The sequence below is a fragment of the Haemaphysalis longicornis genome, unplaced genomic scaffold (genome assembly GCF_048455015.1).
Source record: "Haemaphysalis longicornis isolate Haplotype H1 unplaced genomic scaffold, Haemaphysalis longicornis Haplotype H1 scaffold_2, whole genome shotgun sequence".
Classification (NCBI taxonomy): domain Eukaryota; kingdom Metazoa; phylum Arthropoda; class Arachnida; order Ixodida; family Ixodidae; genus Haemaphysalis; species Haemaphysalis longicornis.
This window is the reverse complement of record NW_027526295.1, coordinates 173,499,756-173,514,823: the sequence shown is the minus strand read 5'-3', so window position 1 is coordinate 173,514,823 and position 15,068 is coordinate 173,499,756. Positions and strand designations below refer to the sequence as shown.

General features: G+C 45.0%; 1 protein-coding gene across 1 annotated transcript; it reads left to right on the top strand.

The window, feature by feature from the left end:
* The first annotated feature begins 12,894 nt into the window (after positions 1-12,894).
* Positions 12,895-13,509, top strand: LOC144168419 (uncharacterized). Its single transcript, XM_077697413.1, has one exon. It carries the CDS (start codon positions 12,895-12,897, stop codon positions 13,507-13,509), a length of 615 nt encoding a protein of 204 aa, XP_077553539.1.
* Positions 13,510-15,068: the final 1,559 nt, after the last annotated feature.

Genomic DNA, 15,068 nt, shown 5'->3' with positions numbered 1-15,068 from the left:
AGCCATACACACGCGAGGAACTCTTACCAGCACTCGCAAGATTAACACGCAATCAGGTGCCGGGGCTGGACCAAATTCCATACAGGCTACTTCGGAACCTGAAATACGAGCTTTTGGATTCCCTCCATGACTGCTACAACCGGCCTTGGAAATAAGGAACACGACCTTCGCAGTGGCGACACGCTGATGTTATCGTCAATCGGCGACCCACACCCTTAACCTCATGTGTGCACAAACTGTGCGAACGTTTGGTCGCTCGACACCATATAGAACTCGTAGAAAATACCGGCCCTTTTCTCACACCATGTTCGGCTTGCAGGCACAACTGTGTGCTGAAGACGTAGACGTACAATTGAAAGAAACAATCATTGACCACATCAGCAAAACGAACTCAAGCTCCATCCTAGCCCGGGACATACGAGGGGCTTTCGACAACGTAGCGCTCCCGGCTATCCTAAAACAACTCTAAACCACGGGACCCAGCAAGGCAACTTACAACTTTTTCCGCGCATTCCACAAAAACCGGAAGACTACCTTACGCCTCGGACCATTCAAGATAGTCAAATTATACATCCCCGCCCGCCGAACGCCCCACGTAACGGTACCCTCCCCTATGCTATTCAGCATCTCCCTCTTGTGCCTTCCGAGGCAACTTGCACAGATACCTGACGCACATCTTACTCTCATGCTGATCAGCTTACCCTCTATACCGACACAGGCTCACAAAGTTACCAGCAAGACAATTTACAGCAAGCAGTCGACGTCATTTTGCGTTATCTCCGCAAGTGCGGTCTCTCATGTGCCCCGTCCAACTCTGCCCTCCTGCGCCTCTGAAGCAGGACCCGAGGACGACCACAAAACCCGCCAACCAATCCCCACTATAAACCCTGCGCATTCTGGGGTTACACTACCGCCACAGCGGCTCACGAGCTGCGACATTCCCCAGACTAGAAACTATTGTCTTGCAATTAACGCACCTGTGCCGACAATTCTGTTCCCGAAGATACGGCCTCAAAGAAGCCGTCACCTCCCTCATTCCCCAAGCAATGCTAACCAGCCAGATCCCATACAGATCACCTTACCTCACCCTCAAACAGCAAGAGCAGGCCAAAATTTACAGTATCATTCGGAAATCCTGTAAGACAGAGCTTGGCTTGCCGGTGTACCCCTAGACTGAACGGCTACTGCAACTCGGCCTCCAGAATACTGTAAGCGAACAGATAGAAGTTCACATAAGCCGCCTGTTGCAACGACTACAGCTCACCCCAACGAGCCGACACTTGCTGCATAAGCTTGGTCGACGTGTGGCGCAGACTCCCGATACCCCCCAACGTATACCCACTGCGCATTGCACGAACATCCGGATCCTTCCCATTCCATGCCATATGCGCCCCAAATACAATATTTGACCACGACAGCATCGGACCCGCCTCCTGCTTTGAAAATACGCCCATGATTCAACTGCCCTATAAACCGACGTCACTTCCTGACAACGACAACGGGCACACGCAGCTGCCGAAGTGCGCTCCGAATCCACCACCTTTGTTATTTCCAGCCTGCACACAGCATCAAAAAACACGGCAGAAGAAGCTTCTATAGCCCTCGCCATTGCTCACGTTACGACTCCAACTATCACAGTGCTCACGAACTGTCAAGCCTTCGACCGCGACTACACTCAAGGTAGTGTCCACTCTGGTCCTCCACATCCTATCCTAATCCCCAAACACTACCCTTTAGCCGAATCCTGTGGACACCAAGCCACACCTCCTCCGTGGAAACAAAATGACTCACGACCAGGCCCGGATCTCCTAACCCCGGCACTCCCAGACGAGACCGGTCGCCCAAACCTCGACTACGGCCACCTACTCTGGCCTTCCTACTCCAACCTACACCGACATCCTGTACAACCAAAGGGGCTCCCGACGCACCTATCCCGCTCCGCACAGTTCACTCTCTGTTTCCGGCGCCCGTATCTAGAGAAGACTTCAAACTCACGACCACCACAACCACGTAGAGCCCTCCACCGCTTCTTTCCCACCTCCAATGCACCCAACCGCTCACACTGCGACCCTCTGAACACGATTCCGCAGCTTGTCTGAATGTGCTCACTGAACCACCACCACCCGTTACCCCTACTATAGAGACGAAAGAGCGCGTCGCGCAGTTGCCAGCTCGAGGACCAGGAAACCCTGATCTCTCGAGCGAAGGCGGCGGCAATGGTGCGACCTACTCTAAAAAAATGGCCACCCACCGCTCACTCTTTACTCTTTCTCTCCCTTCGTATCTCCTCTTTTCTGAATAAACGTTTTCCAACCAACGAAGCAATTAATTTTTTCTTCACGGCCGAATAGGCAGATTAATTTCAGACCCATATCGTGTAGACAGAAGGCATGGTGTAGCTTAAATTTAAAAGCGTGTATTCATGAGCCAGCGCTTAAGATACCTGACCTGGTGGAACCTATAGACTCCAAAAAGTATTTCCCTTGTCAAGGGTAATTAAAAGTTGGTTCACGATTGAAAATCAAACATGCCGCAAATATCCGTCACCTTCCTTACATATCCTAATCGTAGGCTCAGGGAACAAATGCGAGTCTTTTATCTTGAATAATCGGACACCAAAACAATTATAGAGAGATAAACATAATGCCCCGCTCCCCCCATTTGCCTTTAATTGGCAGGACTTAAGGGAAATAAGATATGTCTGAACACAACAACCTTGATTCACAGCCCAGAGTCGCTAACGGATCTTATCGTGATTATGACCTACGCAAGCACGATCGTTATTTTGTGGGAGTTCGCACGCGATGGAGACCTGGCCGGATGAATCGCGCCGGCCATCCCGCTCCCCTTTTAGGTGCGGAGTACCTTAGGACCGCACAATGTCCGTCCGCGTCCGTGCACTTAGCATTTACAATCGCAAAAATCACACAGGTACCTGCAGTATTCGAGTCTGTGCCTGGTAGACCAGACAGAGTTAGCGTCAGTCGTCTTATCCATTGGGCTACGACCATGAATAAGACGACTCGAAAGTGAAACGACCTCGAAAGTGAAACGGCTTACTCCCTAGCCTGTAACGGTGCGGAGTACCTTAGGACCTCCCATTGTCCGCCCGCGTCCATCCGTGCGCACACCACCATCAAGCGAAAATCAAGCGAAATTTGATTCGAGCCATGAGTTCCAGTTTCCTTCGGGGAATAATCAAAGTGCAACTCACGGCTCAAGACTAATGACGGTCGGGGCGCAAATCGGATGTCCCTCGGGGCGCAACTTGGATGTTATTTCGAGTTCCCGTACTCCGCATCCTCACCATCATTCACGGAGTGGATATGCTGCCATTTTTTTCTGTTTCCTTCTTCCCAACAAGGTTACAAAGCACCATGAAATAGCAATAAAGTTTCCTTCATTCTCATGACTTACGAAAGCGAGGACATGCAAGGACACGACAAGGACAGACCGGATGTTTCGGAAAAGGTCATTAGATAAGGGAAGGGAAAAAATTCTGCAGGAATTCAGGGAATTGTCGACTAATGCGAAGCATTATTATGCTGCTTGTCGTGAATGTTAGTTTTTTCCAGCCAGTTTTTTTTTCGTTTTTCTAAATCCTGTCCAACCAATTATCTCCATTTACGCTATTATAACAATAGCTGGAACTTTCGCGAAATCTTCATTATTGTGGAAATGCAGGGCGTTAAACTGTTCACCATTTTCCATAGTTTTTATCTCTTTCTTACTTTTTGGTTTCAAAATTACTTTCAACCAATTATCTTATTTTGCTAACATAACGATTATAGGTAAAACTTTCGCAAAATCTTCATTATTGTGAAAACGCAGATCGTTATACGATTTGCCATTCTCCGTATTCTTTTATATTTTTGTTATTTATCATTTTTCCAAGATTTCATCCGACCAATTATCTTAATTTACGCTATTATAACGACTACAGGTGGAACTTTCCCGAAATCTGCATCATTGTGGAAATGCACAATTCGCCATTTTCCGTATTTATTTTATCTTTTTCTTATATTTTTAGTTTTCTTTTCATTTTGTTGGAACAATGATCTCCTTTTAAGCTATTATAACGGTTGCACGTGAAACTTTTGCGAAATCTGCATCATTCTCGAAATGTCAAGGGTTATACGTTTTGTCATTTTTCGTATTTTTATAACTTTTCTTAGTTTTTAGGCTTTCAAAATTTTTCCCGGCCGATTATCTCTATTTACGTTATTATAAAGATTACATTTTGAACTGTCGCGAAGTCGGCATTATTGTGGAAACGCAGGGCGTTCAGGCTTCGCTAGTTTCCGTAATCATTTTGTATTTTTATTTTTTCAGTTTTTCAAAATTTCTTTCGACCAATTATTTCAATCTGCGCTTTTATAACGATTACAGGGAGCCCTTTCTTGAAATCTGCATTATTGCGGAACTGCCATGCGTTATACGTTTTGTAAGTTTGCATGACTTTTTTTATTATTTTCCTTATTTTTTAGTTTTTCAAAATTTTGTCTTCCCGATTTTCTTCATTTGCGTTATTTTAACGATTACATTTTAAACTTTTGCGAGAACTGCAATATTGTAGAAATGCGGGGCGTTACAAGGTTCGCCATTTTCCGTAATTAATTTTTATTTTTCTTATTCTTCTTTTGGTTTTTCAAAATTTTGTTCGAACATTTATCTCCATTTAGGCCATTATGGCGATTATAGGTGGTACTTTCGGGAAATCTGCGTTATTGTGGACATGCAGGGCGTTACACGTTTCGCCACTTTCCGTAATTTTTTAACCTTGTTTTTCAAAATTTCGTGCGACCAGTTATCTCCATTTAGGACATTATGGCGATTATAGGTGGAACTTCCGCGATATTTGCATTTCTGTGGATATGCAGGGGGTTACACGGTCCTGGCTCTAAGGGTACTCGGCAAAGAATGCTACGAATTAAAATCAAGGGCAGCAGCCTGCTCTTGGAACAGCCTAGCAGACGACTCCCGAAGCGGCGTCTGCTTAAGGCGCATGTGGCAACTGTCGCAGAATTTTCCATGTCAATCTCTCGCACGGCGTTCATCAACCTAACGTTCGACGCTCGCGTGATATTGATGAAAATTTGGGAGTGTGTGCATTTAAAGGAGACACTCATTTAAAAGCGTTCCTTCTATTACTCTATCCTCGTCGCTGACGGGAACACGTAGCTTTACGATACACTGAGTTGTCTGCAGGGCTACATCTAACGAATTTCGAGCATGTTTAACTTGTATAATGCGCAGCTGAAATGAGCAATATGTCTCTCCTTACCATGAAATGCCTGTGAGTACAAACTTTGAGGATTCGGCAGAGCATTTGGTTTCATCGCTCGCCTTATCAACTATATTGCGTGAATGTGACGGCGGTTAGCAACGTACTTTGATTCTACTGTGAATAGCAGAAGTGACCTGATGCTCCAGCCGGTGCTTATCTGTCTACTTTTCGTAAAGAACTCTTTCTCTGTCATTTTCGGTAGTATCAAGTAGCTGAAACGTTTCCTTCTTTCCCTTTTCACGCCCTTGCGCGGCGGGCGATTAGAATAAGATGAGCTGTGTTTACACGCCTAGATTATTTTCTTAGTGGACAAGAACGAATATCTGAACATGTTTGTTTATGTTATGCGGTACTACAAAATGAGAGGCCAGAATGGCGGTTGCAATCCAGGGTGTACACGTAACGAGGTCGGAACTAATGAAGGATAATTAGCTCATTAGGAAGTACATTTGTTGAAATGGCTTATGAAGGATTATACTTAGGCTCCGGAGCAGCGTGTAATTTACTGGCTAATTACTAGTGGACTTAGCGGAGGGTACGCCGACGCTCGGTATTTCGAAAACTTCTTCAGACTAACATGGCTGGCCGGTTGGTTACAGCCCTGGGCGGAGCAAAGCAAGCAAGCAAGAATTTCTCTCTCCGGGGTTTGCGGTATTTTCAATGTGTACTGGGTATTAGAAAAAGTGCAGCCTTTTAATGAGTTTACCTTTTAAGGACTGCACCCCCTCATTCGCAGCGACAAGCATTTAGGACGGAATTTCTCACTGGTCGTGTCTAACCAAATGGCTATTAGCGAGTCGTCAAGAACCTGCGGAAAGTTGTGTATGTCCCCATCGCGAAGCACAAGGTGGTACTCGTCGGCATGGTAAACACCCTTCCCTCCAACTGAGCACATATCGTTCTGCCATTTGGGATAATCCTACATAAATATGAGTTTACACACTAATGAGCGAGTCACGTGTCATTAAATGAAGGAGTTCACAAACCGTTTTCTTTCTTTCGTCTTTTCCCACCCCGCCCATTCTGGCTTAACAGTGTGTTTGCGTGCCAGCAGACCAGCTTGCTATCGCGCAGTTTGTCCGGTTTTTAACGGTCATTTCTGATCCGCAAAAGGTTCAGATGGGTTAAAACGAATTCGCGACGGGACGCTGTAAGGCGCAACGCAACAGTACTCTCCAAAAATTCGGGATGCTTGCACTCAAGCGCAAAACTTGAATTGCAAAGTGGTTGTAGGTGAGCATTGCCGGGCGGAGCATGCATGGTGTAAACGTATTGCTGGCGCTTTTCGTTTTTGCCCACGGAGACGAAACCGTTGGGGGTAATATATACAGCTTTGCTGTAAACGTCTCCTGTCTTTGAAGCACGAAGCGTTCTAGCACGAGGCGTTGGAAAACGAGTGTCCAGGTGTGTTCTTTCAGTACGGGTTTTACCCGTACAGATTAAACGTCCTAGTGCGAGGCGTTGCAAAACGAATGTACCGGTGTTTTAGTACCGTGATTACATGAGACGAGATACGACGGCGACGACGGCAGGAAACGCCTACAGCTCGAGCTCCTAAGGGTCTTCGCCCCTAAAAGAACAGATCTTCCGCTCGAGCTGTTCCAGGTATAACAAAAGAACAAAAAGTAAAGGAAAGGATGCGAGCTGTGCCAGGAGAAGGCGCGCGAGCACAAGGAAGGCGGGAAAATTGAGTTGAATTGAACAAACCTCTGTTCAATCCATCAAGAGAGCAATGAGACACAGACGGGAAGCGCGTGAGGGGTGGTAGCAAAAAGCGAAGAATACGGTGCCACAGCCCGTACGGCGAATCACTGCTCAGCACTTTCGACAGCTTTCCCGTTGAGTGGAACTGCTTTAATATTTTACACACAAAAAAACGACATTTAAGCAATCTTCAGCTTGCGGTGGACTCCTGGACATGTTTTATTTACACTGAATGAACTGGATGGAGAAATAAAAATCAAAGCCCCCCCCCTTTTTTTTTAGTGAACATTGGTTAAACTGCAACGCTTTCTACCTAGGATTGTTTAGCTTGTGGAAGTGCCGCATGACTGATCGGCATGCGGAACCCCCTAGGCCCACCAAGTGCATTTTTCGGGAACAGGTGGCGTTGGTGCGGAGTGTTTATGCTGCGCAGAGTGATCCACCAGAGTGGCTGCCTCTTTTGGATGCGTGTGTTTGCTTGCCTGAGTTTTGATCTTTGTTCGACTGATGTCCTTGCCCTTTGCTGTCTGTTAGTGTTTATAATGTGTGCTAAGTGTCTTGTCTGTTGAAGTTTTCTAAAATTTCCATGCAATAAAGAAAAAAAAAATAGCGCTATCAGATAGACGCGCTCTTTATAACACGAAGGACCCAGGTTCGATTCCGAGCACTAGACGCGTCTTACGCGTTTTTTTTTTTTTTTTGAGGCGGTTGATGCGCCTTCACTCATCACAATGATTCGTTTTCGAACCCCGCAGTGCAAAATTGCCTTTTTCTACATCCCCTGCAAAGAAGGGTCGTCCTTACATTAGAAAGCTAAGCGTTTGTTAAGTTGAAATTCTGATCAAGTAAATTATGGCCGCACTGCGCCCTTATGTTTAAAGCCAAGAGCGAGGGTAGACTTGTTTTAAAAGCCCACTTTGCGGCATAACCTAAGCTTTGTTATAAGTACAACAGGAACATAAAGAACGAAAAAGGAAATAAATTTCGTTGAGTACAAGCTCCGTTACTGCAAGTGCCCGAGGTAGCCCATGGCGACACTATTTGTGTGAGCGTTCGTCTCAAAGCATATATTTCCAGTAGGCCAAATGAAAGCAGTTAACTTCGTTATTTTTACCAACCTATTGCGGCCACCTCATCTCGTTCATTGATTTATTAATAAAATTGATAGGGAGGCAGGTGTAATATCACCAAGAACGTTTGTGCTCAAGATGCAGCTTCAACACATTCTATTTGCAAGTGTCTTCGTTGTTTACACATAAGAAACGTCTATCTGGTAGGTCAAAACTGTTATTCATTATTTTTCCGAAATTTCGTTCAACCAATTATCTCCGTTTACCGTATTATATCGACCTCAGGTGGAACATTCTCGAATCTGCATTATTTCGGAAATGCAGGGTGTTGTTACACGGTTTGCCATTTGCAGGAATTATTTTATAGTTTTCCTAATATTTTGTTTTTTCGAAATTTCGTTCGATTCATTACCTCTATTCACGTTGTTATGACGATTACAGGTCAAACTTTCGCGATATCTGCATGATTGCGGAAATGCCATCAGTTATAGGTTTTGACATGTTCCGTAATTATTTTATATATCTTTATTTTTTAGTTTTTCAAAATTTCGATCGACCAATTATCTCCATTTACGTTATTATAACGATTGCATTTCGAACTTTCCCGATATATGCATCATTCTGGAAATGCAGGCCGTCACACGGTTCATCAGTTTCCGTACTTATTTTATATTTCTCTTATTTTTTTAGTTTATCAAAGTTTTGTTCGGCCAATTATCTCCATTTACCCTATTATAACGGCTACAAGTGGATCTTTTGCCATATCGGCGTCATTGTGCAAAGGCCATGCGTTATACGCTTTCACATTTTCCGTAATTTTATTATATTTGTCTTCTTTTTTAGTTTTTTTTAATTTCGTGCCACCAATTATCTCGTTTACGCTATTAAAACGATTACGTTTGGAACTTCGCCGAAATCTTCTTTATTGTGGAAATGCAGGGCGTTACACAGTTCACAAGTTTTCGTAATTATTTTATACTTTTCTTATCTTTTTAGTTTTTCACAATTTCGTTCTACCAGTTGTCTCCATTTACGCTAATATAATGATTACAGGTGAAACTTTTGCGATATCGGCATTATTGTGGAAATAACACGCGTTATACGTTTTTACATCTTCCGTAATTCTATTATATTTTTTAGTTTTTAGTTCTTCAAAATTTCGCTCGACCAATTATCTCCATTTACGGTATTATAACGATTACCTTTGAAACTTCTCCGAAATCTGCATAATTTTGAAAATGCAGGGCGATACACGGTTCGTCAGTTTTCATAATTATTTTATATTTTTCTTATTTTTTACTTTCAAAATTTCGTTCGACCAATTATATCCATTTACGTTAATACAACGGTTGCATTCGGAACTTCCCGATATCTGCATTGTTGTGGAAATGCAGAGCGTTACACGGTTTACCAGATCTCTTAATTTTTCTTGTTTTTTTTTAATTTTTTCAAAATTTCGTTCCACCTGTTGTCACCATTTACGCTATTGCAACGATTACGGGTGAACTTTCGCAAAATCTGCATTATTGGGGAGATGCAGAGCGTCACACGTTCCGCCATTTTCCTGAATATTTTGTTTTCCTTATTTTTTTAGTTTTTCAAAATTTTGTGCTACCAGTTATCTCTATCTACGCGATTATAGCGATTGCAGGTAGAACATCTGCGATATCTGCATTTTTGTGGAAATGCAAGACGTTACACGGTCCTTTCTGCGGCGGTACTCGGCAACGAATGCTGCGCATTAAACGTAGCCATACGTGCGTGAAATGTCATATTGATTTATAATACGCTGTGCCTATAGTTCCATCAAAAGGAAGCACTCCTTTAAAGCGACGTCCATCGGCGTATCGATAACAAAATACCGCGTCTGGCACTGGTTCACCCCCGTTAATGTAACGTAACGTAAACATACCTAACATAACCTAACACAAAAACAATATTTCAAAACACCGAAAATATACCTAGGCCACATTAATTATAAATAAACTTAAAGGCAGGCGCCAAGAGCCGGACTCGAGCCACCACCCTTCGCAGGAAGTTAAGACGGAACCTTTACACCGCAGCGGCGGACGCTCTTGCCTCTGTGAGCCCTGTGTTGAATACTTGAATGTCGTCGGACAGAACTGTAGCCATTGCTGTAGTGCTGAACTGGAGTGTCGTCAGCCGGCACTCTAGACACTGCGTTATATTTAATTTGTATCTTCTCTCTTCGTATTCTTTTGTTTGGGAATGTTCTTACTTTAGGCTCACGTCATCACTTTCCGAAGTTTGTTTGTGAAAGACTTAAATGGCTAGAGTACCACTTATTTTTCACTATTACGCCACGTGTGTTTGAGGCACGAAGCGTTCTGCAGCTCGAGGCTGAGTAAAACGAATGTCCGAATTGCTGTGGTATCAGCATGTGGTCACCACCGAAGCCCCAGGACGTTCAAAACATGATTTGTACCTGAAGCGTATGCGCCTGATTCCTTCTTTCGGCATCGTTTTCAAGTGAGTAGAATGTAAAGAAATGTGTGGGCGTGGATGTGTGTGTGCCTTTTTTCAAGAATTACAGCTGTAAACGCTGAATAGAAGTAAAATTTTTTCGCACCTTTCACGTAAATTCTGTTTGGCCTCTACGCCATCTGCTGAAAAGCTTCACCGCCCATCTACCTTCTCAGAGTGTAATGGCTCATGATTTTTAATCTGTGATCTGACGCAGTTAGCATCGACAGCTGCTGTGTTCACTCATGGCCCTACGTTTACTTTTCATGATGGCTTTGACCTTATTGGTAATCTCCGTTGCGATGGTGACCATGCTTAATGCTGTTGTTGTTGTTGTCCTTGTGTGTCAGTGCATACCAACGTGAGTGATTTGCCAGTAATCAGTTGTACTTGGCGCTAATAGGCCCTATTTCTAAAACTATCCATTGTAAACGTAATATTTCAATGACTGAATGCCTCATAATCACAAGAAAAAAAAACTACCAAAAAAGAAAACGAAGGCAGAGTTTAGAAGAGAAAAATGAAACTTTTAGAAGTAAAACTACACTAATTAATAAACCTAGGTAAGTAGGCGCCTAGTCTCGAAAACGTGAATATGAACGACACAAGCCACACCTCTCTGTGGCAGAATCTCATGAATGTTACTTGAAACGAAAGCAGAATAGCATCGAAAGAGGGTGCACCATCCGTTTTAATTGAGTGGCGAAGTACCGTTGTCTTAATAAACATAAAACCGCGGAGATACAAAAAAAAGATCTACTGTTTTATATTCGCCGCAACTAGCACAAGGTTTGCAGCTGCTCTCGAAAAGGGGGTTGACGTCATTCGAGCGAAAACGCGTGCGTCCGGCTTTGTCGCCAAAGAAGCCGAGTGCAAGCGACTAGCCCACCGAGACGACAAGAAACATTTCATACCGTCCCTCATCTGTATGGGTAGTGCTTTACAACAGCATCGTTCGGCATCCACTTTCGCCCGCGGGATTCCGGCCGTATTTGATTACGAACATTACTTTTACTTTCTCGTTGCGCAATTATCATCGCCTCGCAGCTAACCACTTTTTACTGCACGTACATTTCGATGGTATTGATAATTACAAACAAAGCGAAATAACCCACCAAAGCGAAATAACCCACTTCATATAATCTGCTGTGTCTCTGTTATAAGAGTAACAAAACAAGGTTAAAAAGAGGAACAACCTCCCAGTAAGAACACCAAGTTATGAAAAGAAAAATTCTCATTTCCTGAACTGCGCCTTAGAAGTAGTAAAAGAAGCAATGAATGTTTCGGGTAAGCTAATTTCCTTTCGTCGCTCAGAACCGTAAAGGCAAAGATATTGAGAAAAATGAAAGAATGAAAATGAAAGGGCTATTGCAGTAACCCAGAAGCAACCTTTCTTGTCGAGAGCACCTTGAGGGTGCACAACCAATCAATCGCTTTCATTCAAAAAACAAACGGCCTATGAACTTACAACAAGCTTAATAAAGTTAGGCATGCTGCTCGGTAGTCGTCCCAGTCAGAATTCATACAGTACCGGAAGAGGCAATTCATTAAAAAAAAACCATGTTAGAAAACATGCGCCCATGAAGGACGGAATAAGTTAAGGAGGAGATACGGGAATGTTCGCAGAAACAAACTCGAGAGCCACATTGCTGGTTCCCTTACGTGCACTCATCAGTCTATTTCAGTTTTTTTTTACCATTTTGTCGACAATATTTTGAATTTCGTCACAGGAGCAATAAACAAAACTGTAAAAGAACTAAGCATTGCAACGACCTAATTTGCGGTGGCCTGCATTGTTCACGAGAATTTACGCGAACGCCACAGCCAACGACGAGATGAAAAAAAAAAACGCATCAAAAGAATCATACCCTGCTCCTACTCAGGTCGAAAGATTTTCGCTGGGTTAATTTTTTAGTTTCTAAAAACGCAACACACATTCTCGGCACGTCGTTCGCTCTGTCGCTCACGCAAGCCTGCAAATGGCATGTACACAAGAGGGAAATTAAGCAGGAAATTGGTGCCACTTGGCTCATTTAAAAGAAACGAAGAAAACACACATGCAAGAAAGGTGAGTGATGGGAACGTTTCTTAGGCGGGACTTATATTTTATGGATCACTTTACAAGCTATATTTACTGGAAATCAAGCATTCGGTGTTAAACAACTTCCTTTCAAGTATTTTTTCCCCTGTCGCCTTTCACGCGCAGCAGGACAATCATGATCATCGTCACCCTGCTGAGTGCGCGAGCTCGCGTAGGTGCTTTCGGAACGCTGCTAGCTGCGCGTCCCCTGCTCTGCTAGACGTCGTGGACGCGCTGGAGCGGCGTCTTCCCTGAGCACAGCAGCCACCATGAGCAGCACGCGAGTGCACCGCAAGGGCGAGAAGACCGTCGTGTACATGAACGGCCAGCAGCTGCATGGCTCGGGCTCTAACATCACCATCTCCTGTGGCCAAGGTCCATCCAAGTCTCGGTGCACCGTCTACCGCATGCCCAACGTGGGCGCCATGACCACTGAGACCGGAGGGCCGTCCTGCCTGCCGGGCTACCGCACCACAACGACCTTCGAGAACACGGCCTCGTCGTCCTCGGATGCCAAAATTGTGCGCATCGTTCCGCGAGGAACTACGATACTGCTGGAAGAAGTAAAGGCTCCGCCCAAGGCACAGTCCGCCCGCTCCAAGTCCAGTGGTGGCGGGCCCATCATCACAGTTGTGGAGGAGTGCGACGCATCACCGGATAGCCCCGAGCCGGGCCCGGCCGAGCATTGCATCGAGTGCCTCGCGGAGCTTGCAGTGCGCCGACGCTCCAAGCAACGGCGTGAGAAGGGCTCGAGGAGCCAGAGGAAGGTCACGACTACATTTGCGGCTGAGGTCTCAGAAGACGCCGACGACGACGACGGGATGACCCTGCGCGCCTGCCCGAACTGCGGTGGTCCCCTCACGCCCGTCCCTCCAACGGTGTGAGACGCGGCTTTACCGCCGTTGGGTCACTGACTAATCCATAAATTAGTCAACCTTCAGGAACGTTTCCCGCATAACATATGCGAGAATAACAAGCGATAAATTGTAGTTTGGGGACCTGAAGATATTGCCCTGTATTTTCTTTTCGTGGTGGTTGCTGTACGAATTGGCGAGCTCGTGACACATATCTCTGGTCAAGATTCCGAAGTAATCGTGATGTCGCTGGTCAAGAGGAAACTGTTTGCGGCAGTGCATGTGGTGGCCGCTATTTATTAGGATAAGGCCACGTCCTGGAGAAAGTATTCGCACGGACATAATGAATGATCGTGTGTTAAAAGTGAGCTTTCGTCCTCGCTCTTGTCTCCACCTGTAACAGTGTCTATTCGGCAACGGATGCATCAATGGACGGTTCGGTGCTCTGGCACTAAACCAACCTGACTGCTGTCACAAATTATTTCCCCAGTCGATCGTATGGAGCGACCCATACTTCCTCCCTGGCTGTATACACTGCTTCCTCTTCCTGAACGTTGAACTTTCGTGGGCAACGCTTCAACTCCAGCGGAGAAGGCCGACCAGAAAAACTGTGACGCAATGAATAAAAGCAAGCATCGCCTTTTCTGCCTGTTTTTATACTGCTGGGCGTCTTTCTTCGCCTCAGGAGGCTTAACAAAGACATCACCCCATCTGATAGTTTTCTGAAGATAACGGACCCTCATTGTGGCGTCACAAGTAGATTAGCCAACTAAAAGAGACCTGAACCCACTGAAGAAGGCGGTGTTACTGAGACTATACGGTAGCTCCACTATTCCGAGTTTTTAGTGCCAGTGCACTATATGCTTGCCGGTTTATCACTGACTTCGCGAGGACAGTTTCAGGAAGCCAGTGTTATGAAGATTTTAAGTGCGAATGCACTTCTTAAGCGAGCCTGAAGCGTCCGCCGCCGTCCGCATAGCAACAGCTGCGGGTGCGCGCGCTCCTCGTCTTCCTTGGCAACGGGGGGAGATGGGCGCGCGCTGCCTGGCCGCTGACATGGCACATACACACGTGGGGGATTGGCCAGGAAACTCCTCGTCTTCCTTGGCAACGGGGGGAGATGGGCGCGCGCTTCGAATTACTTCAGTTACCGTGACAACATTTTCACTTTAAGTTGCGTGCATACCAAGCGTAGATGAACTGACAAATATTCCCGATGGCGAGAAATGAACTCGAACGCGTCCTTTTTTTTTCATAACGTCGTTGGAGCTCAGAGTCACTCCTCATTTTTTGACGGGAAGTGATTGCTGCAAAAGCGTGTGCTGTTGTCAGACATATTTCATCAAGGCGTGCCACACCTCAAAATAAGCAAGACAAAACGCAATATCGCACTTCGCTCAATATAAGACGCAAGCTCAATTGAAGTCTTACCTTTTGGATAAATGTAATAAACAAAAACGAAGCAATTATACTTCTCTTTTGGAATGTGTGAGAACCAGGGCACACGGAAACGACCAAGAACTTTTTTTCCGTATCTGTGTCATATTTCGTCTGGGAAACTCAACAAAAGTGAATTTTCTTGACTAATT

What these genes read in the sequence shown, in the direction of transcription:
- LOC144168419 (XM_077697413.1), top strand. Translation starts at nt 12,895, where the DNA reads ATGAGCAGCACGCGAGTGCACCGCAAGGGCGAGAAGACCGTCGTGTAC.